Consider the following 13,598-nt stretch of genomic DNA (forward strand, 5'->3'; position numbering starts at 1 on the left):
GAAGTCACATCAAAACAAATTGAGCTTTTGTAGGAGCCTCAGCCGGTGCCCCTGTTTAATTTGCATGTCAATGCAGGCAGTCTGGTGGGCCAGCAGCACAGTTAATGAGCAATGCAAATAGTGCACACACTGCTCCTTACACACACCATCAGAGAGAGCAAGTCCACGCAGCACAGCCATGAACCTCATTTTGAAGCTGACGGTGTTTTTGTGTTTTCTGAGAACTTTATATTAATATATAATACAGGATGTGGTCTTCCAAATGTTATGGCCACAACCCCTCATATATATTAGAAAATGTATATAACATTTTAAATCAACCATTAGAGCAATACTCATAATAATTCTACTGTTGTGTTCTATTTACGTCAAATACATGCCGTTCATGTTCTTACCTCCAATTCATGTGGTCAGTGAAGTCCATTGCTGGTTTTTGCAGGGAAGTTTAAGACACTGTCTTACTCAGTACAACTGTCCTATAATGGAAATTGGTTTAGGTCATTTTTATAATATTATCAACCTGAAATTCAGTACACAGCGTGACCTAAATGCCCCTAAGTCATGGCAATGCTGTCGTAATATCAACTCATTTCTCCAAAAGGGTAACTTAACAGGAGAAAACAAAAAATCCCTACTTCAATACATGTAAATGTAAGAAGATTTGAAGAAGTTTAAGATCATAAGAAGTCATTCTGAACACTGTTCACACAATGAAAAAGACAGTGTTTTTAAATTACGTTAAAAAATTAAATAAAAAAAAAGAATAAAACCTCTAACCTTAATATCTAATTTTCAGCAATATGAAATTGCCAGGCAACATGAACACCTTTGTCTACATAAACAGAACAAGACATTAAAATAAGCTCATCAGGATACAAAAGGCAGACGTGCTTGAAAGAGAGAGTCACTAAAAGCATTTGTGTGCATCTTTTTTTTTTTTTTAAACACACATGGGCCGTTGAAGCAGGTGATGGCCCGGGCAGAACCGAGTGGAGAACACAATCAGAGCATTAGCTTGTCCAAACTCTCAGGTTTTTGTTATCATTAGCTGAGCACTAATAGTCCTGAGGGAGGCTATACTCACTAATGCTAGCGGCTCTTAAGTGGATGGCCTGCTAATGGCGTCTTCCAGGGGTCCTGACTCGCAGCAAGGTCACCTGAGACGGGGGGAAGCAGAGAGCGTGAGCTGGGACTGACCAAGCATTTAGGAAACAGATTAACTCTAGTGTTGAACTAAATTACACTGTCAGTGAGGATTCTTCGCTGAAAGGAAGGTTTAAACTCTGTCTGGTGAAGCAGCTCACAGGATCTGAACAGGATTTGGCACTGGCCATAATATACAGACCAGGCTGCTCTAAATGTATCAGTGAGAGCTTGAAAATGTGGCTTGGTGTGCTGTAATATTTCAAAACATTAAGAAAAAGCCTAACATCTTGACCCATGAATGAAAGCTTTGGAAAATGGTAATGTCATTGTTTTCAACACTATCTAACTGTGCTGGTGGACAAAGAAATGTTTTGTTGATGTTCAAATCCTCTACAGTAAACAAACCTCAACTGAATATGGCATTTTTTGCAAATTGTAGAGCACAATTTGTTATTTAGTTGCTGAATTTAAGATGTTGAAAAAAACAAAACAACATATTAAATGTATCATAACTGTTGAACCACATTTTATATTTTATTCCCTTCCAAATGTTAAATTCAGCAAATAAACAGCAACTGTGCATTAGAATGTGCAGAACCGTGTTCTCTGTAGAGGATGTGTGTTTGTTTTCACTTAGAAAATCAACAAAACGTCATTTGACCAGGGGCGCCGAAACTTTTGTTTTGCAGACAGCTGTGTATTCATTACAAATATCCTTCTATTGATGCAGGCCAGTGCTTCAGAAATTTCCATCATCTAATTCATGTGTCATTACCATGTTATTATAACATGATTATTCAGTTGTGCAGTCAGTTTTGCATATTGTACCTAGTTATGAAGACTTAATCAAACACATTTCATAGTGAAGTAACAGTCATTTTTTATTTACTGCACTAACAATAAAAACTATACTCTATACTTCGCACAGCTGATCAGTACTGCCATTGATGATGGTTACGCTTAAATGACTTCAGCCTTCACTTAGCCTTCAGATCACTTGGTTTTAGTGACAACATACTGAGCCCTTTACTACACGCATCCCCACAGCAAACTAATTCACAACGGAATGTGAGCCAACGCTTTAGGTCAAGTTGAAAGCTCTCGTTTGCAGATCAGTGAGCAAGTACAGTTACCGAGACACTGTATTGACTTACTGTGAAAATATCACAGCTCCCGGAGCAGTTCTGTAGTGAGCTGAAATCTCCAGGCTGAGTGAATACAGGCATGTTTCTGTGCTGGTTGAGTGCGAGCCAAGGGCTCAGAGCTCACAGCTTACTGCCATTCCCTCACACACTAAATAAATACTCACTCTACCTCCAGCATTAATCCCCAGAGTGCAAGTTAGAGAGCAAGAGAGAGCGAAAGAGAGATGTAATGTGTCCCCTTTGGAGGGACTTCAGAAATGACGCAGTCCAGTGGAAGCACTACTTCTGAACAAGGCCCCTGTGTTAACTTCCCTACGCGTGCTACCGAAAGAAATTCAGAGCACACACGCACACACGTGCACACCAAGCATAAAACACACAGAGCCCGATAAATAGAAGAAATAAAATTGCAGCCAGGCACATTTAAACTTTTACAGTCAACACTGAGTCCTTTATTTATAGAAGATGACTGAAATAAAAAAACGTCCATATTTGTACCCTGGTGTCAGTGAAATTCTTCTAAATCAGCTTGTTTTTTAAAACACACAAAAAAGTATTTTCATCTCATCATTTTTATACAAATGTGCAAATAAGACGGACATTACGAATCCTTCAGTCTTCAGTGTCAGTCCAGGATCCACAGGATGCGGCTTGGAGAGGGACGGGGCTTAATTGTCAACAACTCCGCCCTCTCAAGTTCTAATTCAAGTAAAGTGCTTCATCGAGGGGAAAAAAGAAACAGCACATGCGTCCTTTCAATGTCTCGCTCCATGTACAAGGGGAAGAAAACAATAAAATTACAAATGCAAATAATAATAATAATAATAATAACAGTACAACAAACGCTATGCAGTTCAAGCATAAACAGTGTCCTCAGCCTCCCCCTTAAGAGTCCAACTGCAACATTGGAGGCACAGAGAAGTAGTCATACAAACTCCAGTTTGCCGTGGCCCGTGTACATCCCCCAGTGCACGAGCGAGAGAAAGCGCTCACCCCCTCCGCCACCCCCCGCCAGACTCAGCTCGGCCTGCCGCAGCTTATCGCAGCCCAAGCAACAGTTCTCGTGTCCTGTCACGGGGACCATGCACTCCAGGTCCAGCTTAGCCACATGGCCCTTTTTGGCATGGTGGTGCCCGTGGAAGCTGTAATGTAGACGGGAGAGCATCTGCTGCCTCTGGGCTCGCAGTCGCTTGTTCTCGCTGCGCAGCATCCGGAGCGCCAGCATGATCAGCAGCACCAGGATGAGGCCTCCAGCAATGGGCACGGCAATCACTGCCGCTCGGAACCAAACCTCTTTCGCCGAGGCTAACTCCTGAACCCGCGTGATCAAGTTCTGGTTGGAGCTGTCTGACTGGTATCGGTCTGAAAGATGAAAGAGAGCAGTCATTATCGATAAGAACTTACATGGAATAGAAGTGTAGGCAATGTAGCAGTGTAAAAATGCAAAGTTTTAATCATCTAATGTCTACAACGTCCAGTTTTTCATAAACGCTGCTTTTATTAGTAGGACTACAGTGTTCTTGGTTAAAGGATACTCTGAGAGGCACATTCCAGCACAGTGGGAAAATTACATGATCCACATGCAATAAAAAGTATGTGATCTGTATCCAAGCGCTCAAAGGTACATTGCCTACTGCCCGCATGCTCACTGTGCACTGGAACCCATTAAATATCAGACAGCAGCCTGAAGATATGGGAGCTGTAAAAGATGTGTTTGTGTATAATAAGCCATCACAAAGTATGGTGCTATTACAATGTGGCCTAAACTGAAATAACCATAATTTTAAGGACAACAACAAGCACTACCTTTACAGTACTGAATTCTAATGCCCCTCCACAAACCTTTATGTCAGTGGACGCAGAATTTAATAAGCGACTTTGAACAATGAAACTAGACAATTTTCTTACCTGTAGAGTCGCTTCGAGTGTGCGCAATGTCGTGTAGTCCCCGATAGTTGCACATATCATCATGACAGCACTCAATGGGAGATGAGCCTCCATTTAAAACGTCCATGTTCTTCTTGGTGCACACATCCACTGAGTTTAATAGCGGGTCTAGACACCCGTGTGTTAACGGGGAGTTTGAATTAAGTGGGTCCAGTAGCTTGGTGAAACAAGCATTAAGCTCCGACTTGCACATGTATCCTGTGGCAACGCAGTGCGGCGCATCGCAATAGCACCTGATCTCTCCTGTGAATGACAAATGATTTACATAAATTAGGGCTACTCAGTGACACCTGACATAAAACAGCATGTTAAATCCAAACTTAACGACAAACAAACATGGATAATAAACAGCCCCATATACATGTATCTGAACATCCTCACAAATACTACTGAATTGGTTGTGAGAAAAAGAAAAGTTCCCCTGAATCTTCATCTGTTATTGCTTTAACTGAATGGGCCAAGGTTCAAAAACAGTTACTTCAGCCACTCTGTGCTCCAGGAAAAGCGACTGTCAAAACCACAAATGGTGAATTTGTGTATTTCACTACAGAATCAGCTAATGCAATGTTGTAAACCACATGGCAGGTTGTTCCACAGGCTCTAAAGTGACACGGCATTTGTCTACTTTTTATTGCTTGAACGAGAAGCATCCATTTCTCAAGAATTCAAGTACAATAACTATACTAAAGTGACTCTGCTATAAGAAATTCATCAGCTATCAAATCTACACATTTCCGAGTGAGTAGGTTACTGTGTGTAGAACCCAAACAAAAAGATGATATTTTAAAATTAAGCCTAATTTCCGATATGTTGTCTGTGCCAAGGCTTTGAGGAGCTTTCTGTGCAAAGAGACCCTTTCAGTTTATACTATAAAACTTGAATTTTGTAGCTTATAATCAGTGGTTTGTTTGCCAAAGTCAATTTCTTTCAACTCAAATGGAAACTCATAAAGGGAGGGGGGTACTCAGACGTTTGCACGCAAGCTCGCTTGTGTTGAGAACGGCTAGGTGTAGAACAGGAATAATAAGCTTTAATGCTAAGAATGTGCAAAAATACATGAAAATTCAGATAAAAGAGCAACCCCAGCCTGTTCAAAAGTTAAAAGGATGTAGAAATTCAGTAATCTTTTACAGACTTCCTGCATCCACATGTAGAGTAGAACTACAATTTCACCCCGTGGCCTCCCTAAACTTTCTAATGTGCGAACACCACTGCTTCTGCGAAAAAAGGCAAAGAACACACCAGGACACAGACATACAGCCTTCCTGTGGTGTTGGAAAGTGTTTTTGAGCTCCCTGTCCTCTTATTAATGTGAACTACTTACAAAGAGCTACAGGAGTGAAGCAGCCAGAGTAGAGAGAAATATTGGCAATTTGAGAACATATTAAAGCACTGAGCCTTAATTTATCAGAACACTTTTCACAACTGTTTGCTCCTGTAAAATCGAGCTTGTCTATTTCTTATTATGTTAGGATATACTAAACATCACACAGGGTAATCTAAGCTCATCATTTTTCCTTTCCCCACAGAAAGCCATTAAATCAAGCCATGGCCTTTGCACTTCTCCTCAAACTTGTTAATACACTTATAAATATAGAAAAATGTGGGAACTGCAGAAGGAGGAACTGTGAGCCTCTAGCAGTTGGAGGTCAGCCTGCTCTTTTCCTCCCAGCAGGCACACTAATCTAATAAAATGAGAGAAAATGAAGAGTCTCCTGCTGCCTGAAAACAGAAAATAATGGAACTGGATTGCAAGATTCACTTTAGACATGGATGTTTTCAGCCTGTTCAGCCTGATAGGCTTTTTCTGTTCTGTTTTTCAGCCCACAAGTCTACGTGCACTGCACTGCTTTTCCTCCAACGTGAAGTTTGACCCCATTTTCACGTTTGTGTACCCAAGCTGTAACTCTTTATTCTACTGGATGAGCAGGCTGGTGAGTTTTAGGTGTAAGAGAGCAGTTTTGCTGTACCTTTAGTGAGGAGAACGGCCATTGCACACAGCTCCAGCTGAAACCAAAGCGAAACCAAGCTGGAATGGCGATCCATTTACGACAACTCTTCCCGGTGGTCCTTCAAGCCTGTGGCAAGACCCTCCAAATGTGTGTGAGGTGAAGACGTCCTTGCTACATGTGTTTCATACACATCACTGCATTCCCATAAATCCGCAGGCTACATAGCGTCCAAAAAACACAACAACTGGAAACTCAGTCCTCCAGCTCTCTCTCCGGCTCCATAGACGAGCGGAGGAAAGCCCAGATGTAGCGGAGACTCCGGAGATATAAAAAATTAAAGTCGGCAAAAAATTAAAGACGACAAACAGCAGTCCTTGCACGTAACGACTTACACATTCGTGACGGGAAAAAAGAACTCGAAATACCGAGCTTAAAAAGGAAGAAAAAGAGCTGGGTTTAGTCCAAAGGAGCTGAGATTTAGACAGTGTCCCGCACACTACCGCTTACGGCTCTGGACACTCGAGCACAAGAAGCGCAAGGCCACAGTTTATGGGGCTACGCGAAGCCACGCCCCCGGAGACGCCCATTGGACGAAGTTGTTGATTTATTTACATACGCAGTACGATGTAAGGCCACTGTTATGGGACTCCGCTTAGCCACGCCCCTTTCAACTCTCATTGGACGTCCTTATTTGCATATAAAGTTCGTATAAGAACTTTTATTTTTGAACCATATTGGAAATCAAAGAAAAAGAAAACCGAGAAATTCAAGGGACCGCGGATTAATTTTAAAATAAATGCCTTATAGTACACTTTTTAACCACCACATTAAAATTTATGATCTGTAAGTGATGACCGGGTCAGAAATGTGTATTACAGGGTTAACATCCTGATGAAGTTTGTAGTTACCTCAGCCGTTGGTTTAGCATGTAGCTGTTAGCCGTCAGCCTGTTGGAAAACCGCGGCTGATGTGTTAAAGAATTTTAGTAACGTTAAGTAAATCAATTCTTTATGGTCGATTAAATGGCACTCACTCGTAAAATACATGATGACGGTCAGGAGTTACAAGAAATTTGTTCCTCCGGCTACTGAAGTCTGGAAAGGTCGCAGAAAACCGGATGTAGGGACTGAGACTAAGCGGTTAGATAAATTAGCAATCCAAAGAGACACATGGCGCCAGAGAGACGACACACAGACAGAGCCACTCAATTACCCCCAAGACAATCCCATGCAAAACACACACACACAGCTCCGATCGATATCTCCACAGCCCAGCAGTCTGTTCATATGTTTATCATTCGGTTAGGACAGACTGGACTAGCCTAATGTTTGAAACTGAGGGTGAATATCAGTAAGAACCAGTAAGAACAGCAAAGTTCAGGAGAGAGCTGGTATTTAACTGTTATCAACCTGTACAGGTGTAATACGTGTTGAAATAATGAGCTTGTTTAATGTTAAAAAACATAATATATAAAATATAAAGTAATACTAAATAGTAAATTCGGAAAATTACTAGTTATAGTTTTCTACAGGATATTATACACACATTATATATTATTATAAGACACACATTATACACACACACACACACACACACACACACACATATATATATATATATATATATATATATATATATATATATATATATATATATATATATATAAACATCTCAGAAATTAATTAATTAATAAATAATACCAACACCGGCTAACAAGCTGTTGTGTTCGTGTGTACTGTGTAATTTTCGGTTAGAACTCTTGTGAAAATGTACATTTGTGGACTGAAAGGCCCTCTACCTACAGGTCTGTGTCTCCTATCTTTATAGGCTGTGCCAATAAAGTGGCACCTAAAACGCAAATTCTTTAAACAAATTCATAAAAAACTTCAGCCCAGTCTGACAAATACAGTAACTTTGTGAGATGCTGCCTGTGAAGATATAATCGTCGTGGCTGCTGATAGCCGCTGGTGGATAGCAGCTGTTAAAGCGGCAGGCACAGACAGAGAGGCGCTCAGGCCTTGTTGCCCTTTGCCTGCTGATAGACGGCCATCGGTTCAGGGTCAGAGGGGGAAAGGAGGGACACATACATGCACAGATAACTGGATCGACGACAATTGCAGTAATTGTTGGTAATTTAACTAAGGCGCCAGTCTTTTCAGGCTCTGAACCCAACGGCTATAGACTCTACCCACACCTAACGACTAGCCTAGACTTCACACGTTTTAGGACGCATCAAGGACGCCAGAGGGATGAAGTTATGAACACAGTGAACCACGTGGACTAAAGGGAGTAGAGGTCAGAATAAAACAGGTGACCTGTTTCATAAATTATAACATACTAGAACCGTCTTTACCTCTTTAACTTCTCCTGTCACTGCAGGCTGCTAACGCCCGAGTTTCCAACTGTTGGAAAAATAATTTCATTGACTAAAGTTGTTTTACCTTTAGCGAAGTTTCTGATATTTAGAAAGTAACATAGGTCGTATAATATTTACAAGTCAAGATTTGAGCACAGTTAGCTCATTAGAAGCATTTTTTATTAGACTGGCTAATCAAGAGTTTACCAAGGCTGTGCTGTGCTGATGCTCTGATGGAGCAGGCTAAGTGCGTGCTGTCCTCTAGTGTCCAAGTCTAGAACCGCACGCATGGTTCATAATTGTGAGCTCTCGGGTAATCAAGAACTATATAGTAAATACACTGTATGTCCAAGAACACACAAACCTCCCCTCTAACTACAGAAGCCTAATAGAAAGCCCAAGGAGCCTAAGATCACCATATCCAATGCCAATCTTCAGCTAGAGCAGTATAAAGCCCCCAGCATTGGACTGTGGAGCAGTGGAACTGCATACTGTGGAATGACAGGACACCATCCAGTACCTTTGGGATGAGCTGGGGTGGCATTTGTGATCCAGAACTAAAAAACAGTACTTGACTCTCACTAATGCTTTTGTGGCTGAATACAGTCAAGTCCTCACAGCAATGTTAAGTCATTTAGTGTAAAGATGTCCCACACAGAGTAGAAGCTGTTAGAAAATAGGAGAAAAAATACACATTAATACCCTTGATTTCAGAAGAAAGGCTGAGTATGCAGTTCTGGACAAATTTAAGGACATGTAGTGTAAATGCCAGGATCAAAAACAGCTGGTTGGTAAATAAACAGATGAATTTGAAAGGCAGCACCAGTAAACATTACTGATTTGTGACTAATGATTTGTCAAATGAATAGAGAAGTCTGTTATTTCTGCTCTGTCCAATTCAGTGAAATAGGCCTACAACAAGAACAATGGGCATCATATTCGAGCAGAGCACAGCATTACTATAACTTATGATTACTCTAATTTCAAACAAACAATATGAGCCACTTACTCATTGATACTAAAGCCTTCTGAAAGAGTGATACCTTACAAACGGGTCAGGCTGGGTGTAGAAAAGCCTGTTTGGTTCATTTTCTGTTTTCTTTTTCTAGTACTTATATGTGTGAACAGTTTCTGATCTACAAGATTAACAGAAGAAAAGAATAAAAGGTAGGTGAATGTGTGCAGACGTACCTGGGTTTTTTTGATGGGGGGATCATCAAGTTGAAAGAGGGAGCTTGAGAGGGGTGTGAACGAGCCTGTGGCTCTGTTTACACATTCTTCACACCTTAAAAGAGAGAGATAGAAATAGGGAGAATGAGACAGAGAGGTGTAAGGGAGTGGATCGGGAAGAAGGTGCTCAGACGTAAACGTGGCAGGGTCTGTGCCAAATAAGAGTGTGTTTCTGCATGAGAAAGTTGGATCAAATTATATGAGCTTTAAACTTAAACCACTTAATTGAAATGTAAGACATTCTAATTACAGTCAAACATTAAACTTAAAGAGCTGAAGAGTAAGAGAATGACAAGTGCTTTTTTGGCATCTTCTTTTTGTTGGAATTTACAAGACTGGAAAGCACATCTATCTCAAAGGGGAGTTCAAGTGATTTGCTCAAATATCTGTATAATTAAATCAATCAGAGGTAATTAAAGTCATTCAGAGTGGTTTGATGTGAACTTGACCACAATTTTACCTTCATCATTACACATATAACTCAGAAGATGTGTAGATTTATTGATTATTTTGGATATTAAATAAAATGGCTTCCCCTTTAAACACAAAAATGGAAAAATCTGTTTATACTATGAAAGATATTAACACATCTGTAAAGATGCCTAGTAACCTCAGATTAGCAGTAACTTGTAATTCACATCATGGCCCAGTTACTAACTTCTTGACTTACATGGTTCTATGTAGCACCAAAAGGGTTCTTCTATTGTTACAAACTTGGCATTGTAATAAAAGAACTTTCTGTATAGAACCATATAGAACATGTTCTCCAAGAACCATTTCACCATGTAAAGGACACTTTAAGCATGCAAATGGAAGAACCAAAGAGGGTTATCCTATTACAATGTCAAGTTTGTAACAACAGAACCACATAGAACCATATAAAACACATTCTCCATTCGTGTTTTTATATAGAACCACTGTCTTTACCCAACCCTCGAAGAACCATCTTTTTAAGAGTGTACTGTCTTACTACTGTAATGTGGGCATTTATACTTTTTCCCCACTAGAATAACTAGAGCAGTGGGAGAAGACAGTAGTCTTGTCTCTACCATGTGGAGAGCTAAAAGGATGTAGAACTAGGCTTATTAAGAGAGTTTACACAGAATGTCTAAACTATTGCGTCTTTTCAAAAATTAGGCTGTAAACACTTCTGACCTGTAGACCTAACTATGAATAATTAATAACAAAGCAATGACCTTTAATATACTGTAGTGGTATTGCCTGATAAAGGATTTACTAATCTTGGCTGCCACCCAGAACAGCAGAAATGTGTACATTATACAGTTGTGTGAAGAAGTAAATACATGTCATGAAGAGTTTAGACTTTAACATATTTCAACATATGGATATCTAATTTATATCTGTACTGTTGATAGATAAAGGAATGACACATTTGATAATTTTGTCATCCTTAATATATGTTAAATAAAGAGAAAAGCATTTCTGTTTGTTGGAAATAGTAAGCACACCTCTACATCTATCACTACTTCAAATGGGTCAAATTGAAATCAGGTGCACCCTTTCAGGTGTGAATGACTAGAACACTGTCAGAGACAGGAAACTGTCTTATTTAAACCTCAGATAACTGGACTGTTTTGCTCTTTGTTATTGGAGTCTATGGTATCATGTCTAGATCAGAAGAGCTCTCTGAGGCCCTTAGACAAAAGGTTGTACACTATATGGCCAAAAGTATGTGGACATCTGACCATCACACCTATAGGAGTTTGTTGGATATCCCAGTCCAAAACCATGGGCATTAATATGGACTTGCCTGACCTTTGTGGCTGTAACAGCCAACTCTCTTCTTGAAAGGCTTTTCACAAAATTTTGGCTTTGTCTGCTGAAATTTGTGAAGGAGCATTTATGAAGTCAGGCACTGATGTTAGGCAATCAATGTCCCACTTCATCCCAAGGTGTTCAGTTGGGTTGAGGTCAGGGATCTGTGCAGGCCAGTGGTGTTCCTCCACACCAAACTCATCATACCCTTTATGGACTTCAATTTGTGCACAAGTGCAGTCATACTGGAACAGTAAAGGGTCTTACCCAAACTGCTGCCACAAAGTTGGAAGCATATACTTGTTTAAAATGTCTTTGTATGCTATAGCATTAACATTAGTCTTCACTGGAACTAAGGGACCAAAACCTGAAAACAGCCCCAGACCCTCATCCCTCCTCCACCAAACTTTACTACTGGCACTCTTCGCTCTGGTTGGTAGTGTTCTCCTGACATCCATCAAACCCAGATTTGTCAATCAGACTACCAGATATTGAAGCGTAATTCATCACTTCAGGAAATGTTTCCACTGCTGAAGAGACAGCATGCTTTTCACCAATGCGCAGTCATCTTAGGCTTATGTGTGGCTTCTCAGCTTTAGAAACCTATTTTATAAAGCTCCAGAGTCAGTTTGGAACTCTGTAATAACTACTGCAACAGAGAACAGGTGATATTTATGTGCTACACACTTCAGCACTCAACAGCCTTGTTCTGTTTGTGTTCCACCGCTTCGTGGCTGAGTTAGTGTTACTCCTAGATGCTTCCATTTCACAATAATAGCACTTACTGTTGATCGGGGCAGATCTAGCAGAGCAGCAATTTCACAAACTGACTTGTGGCAAGTGGCTTCGTATGACAGTTCCAAGTTTGAAGTGACTGAGCACATCAATAAGACCCTTTCTATTGCCAGTGTTCGTCTAATTGCATGGCTATTTCCTTGATTTTACACTCTTACTATCAATGGGTGTTGCTAAAACACCTAAACTCAATAATTAGGACGAGTGTCCACGTATCCTTGTGTATATATTGTAGATGAGCCTGGAAAGGGGTTTAATAATATTTTGAAAATACTGGAAAACAATCAGTCCACTATCTGAAAGATCATCTACAAATGGATACATAACATCTGATGGAAAAGGGAGTTGCAGGAAAAAAAAAAGATTGCATTTCACAATTTAAGCCACCCGATCAGAACTTCTGCAAAACGTACACATTTTCAAGACAAATATGTTTCATGAGACACTAGTCCAGTTAAATTCTAGACTGTATTGATAGTTTGATGATCTACGTATGGTATATAAATAAATAAATATGGTATACAGTCCAGCTTATGAGTTTGCACATGCAGTTCTCAATCGGAACAGCAGATGGAGCTGCATGTCTGTATATCAGAGACCCAGCCATTCTCCTGGAGATCAACCCTCGGTTCAACTTTAATGCTAACGATGCTGATTCCACTATTAAAAGTTTTTTTTTTTTGCGAGCAGAATCACACAACAGAATCAGCAAGTTTTATACAGACATGTTCCGAACACAGTGTTGGCAGCTAGTGGGATTGCGGAACTGACTACACGACACCCAAGTGAAGGGGCACCTCTAAGCATCATGGAAAAGGTTACATTTTAGTATCAACTCACACATACATGAATATTGATAAAAATAAATACCCTTAAGAATTTTGCATTCATTAAAAATACTGGTTAAGCTAATCGTCCATTTTAAATGCATTTTCAATTTATTGCAGCACCTAAAATGTCATGTAACACCCCTGCAGATGCAGTGTATGTATGTATGTATGTATGTATGTATGTGTATGTATATATACACACACACATACATACATACATACACACACACACACACACAAATATGGAGGACAAAACTAGAAAAGAGGGTACTGAAGAAAAACCATTTTTAACATCAATTTTGTAAATGACCACCAAAGAAATGCTGAGCTACAACACAAATTAGGAACCACACAATCCTTTCACTAAAACTAATATAAAATCTGTCATACTGATATAAAAATGACCACCAAACACAGGAAC

The 13,598-nt window shown here is 40.1% G+C and overlaps 1 protein-coding gene across 1 annotated transcript; it reads right to left on the minus strand.

Annotated features, from left to right (window-relative positions):
* Positions 1-2,713: 2,713 nt before the first annotated feature.
* bambia (BMP and activin membrane-bound inhibitor (Xenopus laevis) homolog a) lies at positions 2,714-7,451 on the minus strand. Its single transcript, XM_036572510.1, has 3 exons — positions 6,209-7,451; positions 4,200-4,481; positions 2,714-3,653 (listed from the first exon to the last, which is right to left on the minus strand). Exons 1-3 carry the CDS (start codon positions 6,282-6,284, stop codon positions 3,217-3,219), a joined length of 795 nt encoding a protein of 264 aa, XP_036428403.1. The 5' UTR covers positions 6,285-7,451; the 3' UTR covers positions 2,714-3,216.
* Positions 7,452-13,598: the final 6,147 nt, after the last annotated feature.

Source organism: Colossoma macropomum, unplaced genomic scaffold (genome assembly GCF_904425465.1).
Source record: "Colossoma macropomum unplaced genomic scaffold, Colossoma_macropomum, whole genome shotgun sequence".
NCBI classification, from domain to species: Eukaryota; Metazoa; Chordata; class Actinopteri; order Characiformes; family Serrasalmidae; genus Colossoma; species Colossoma macropomum.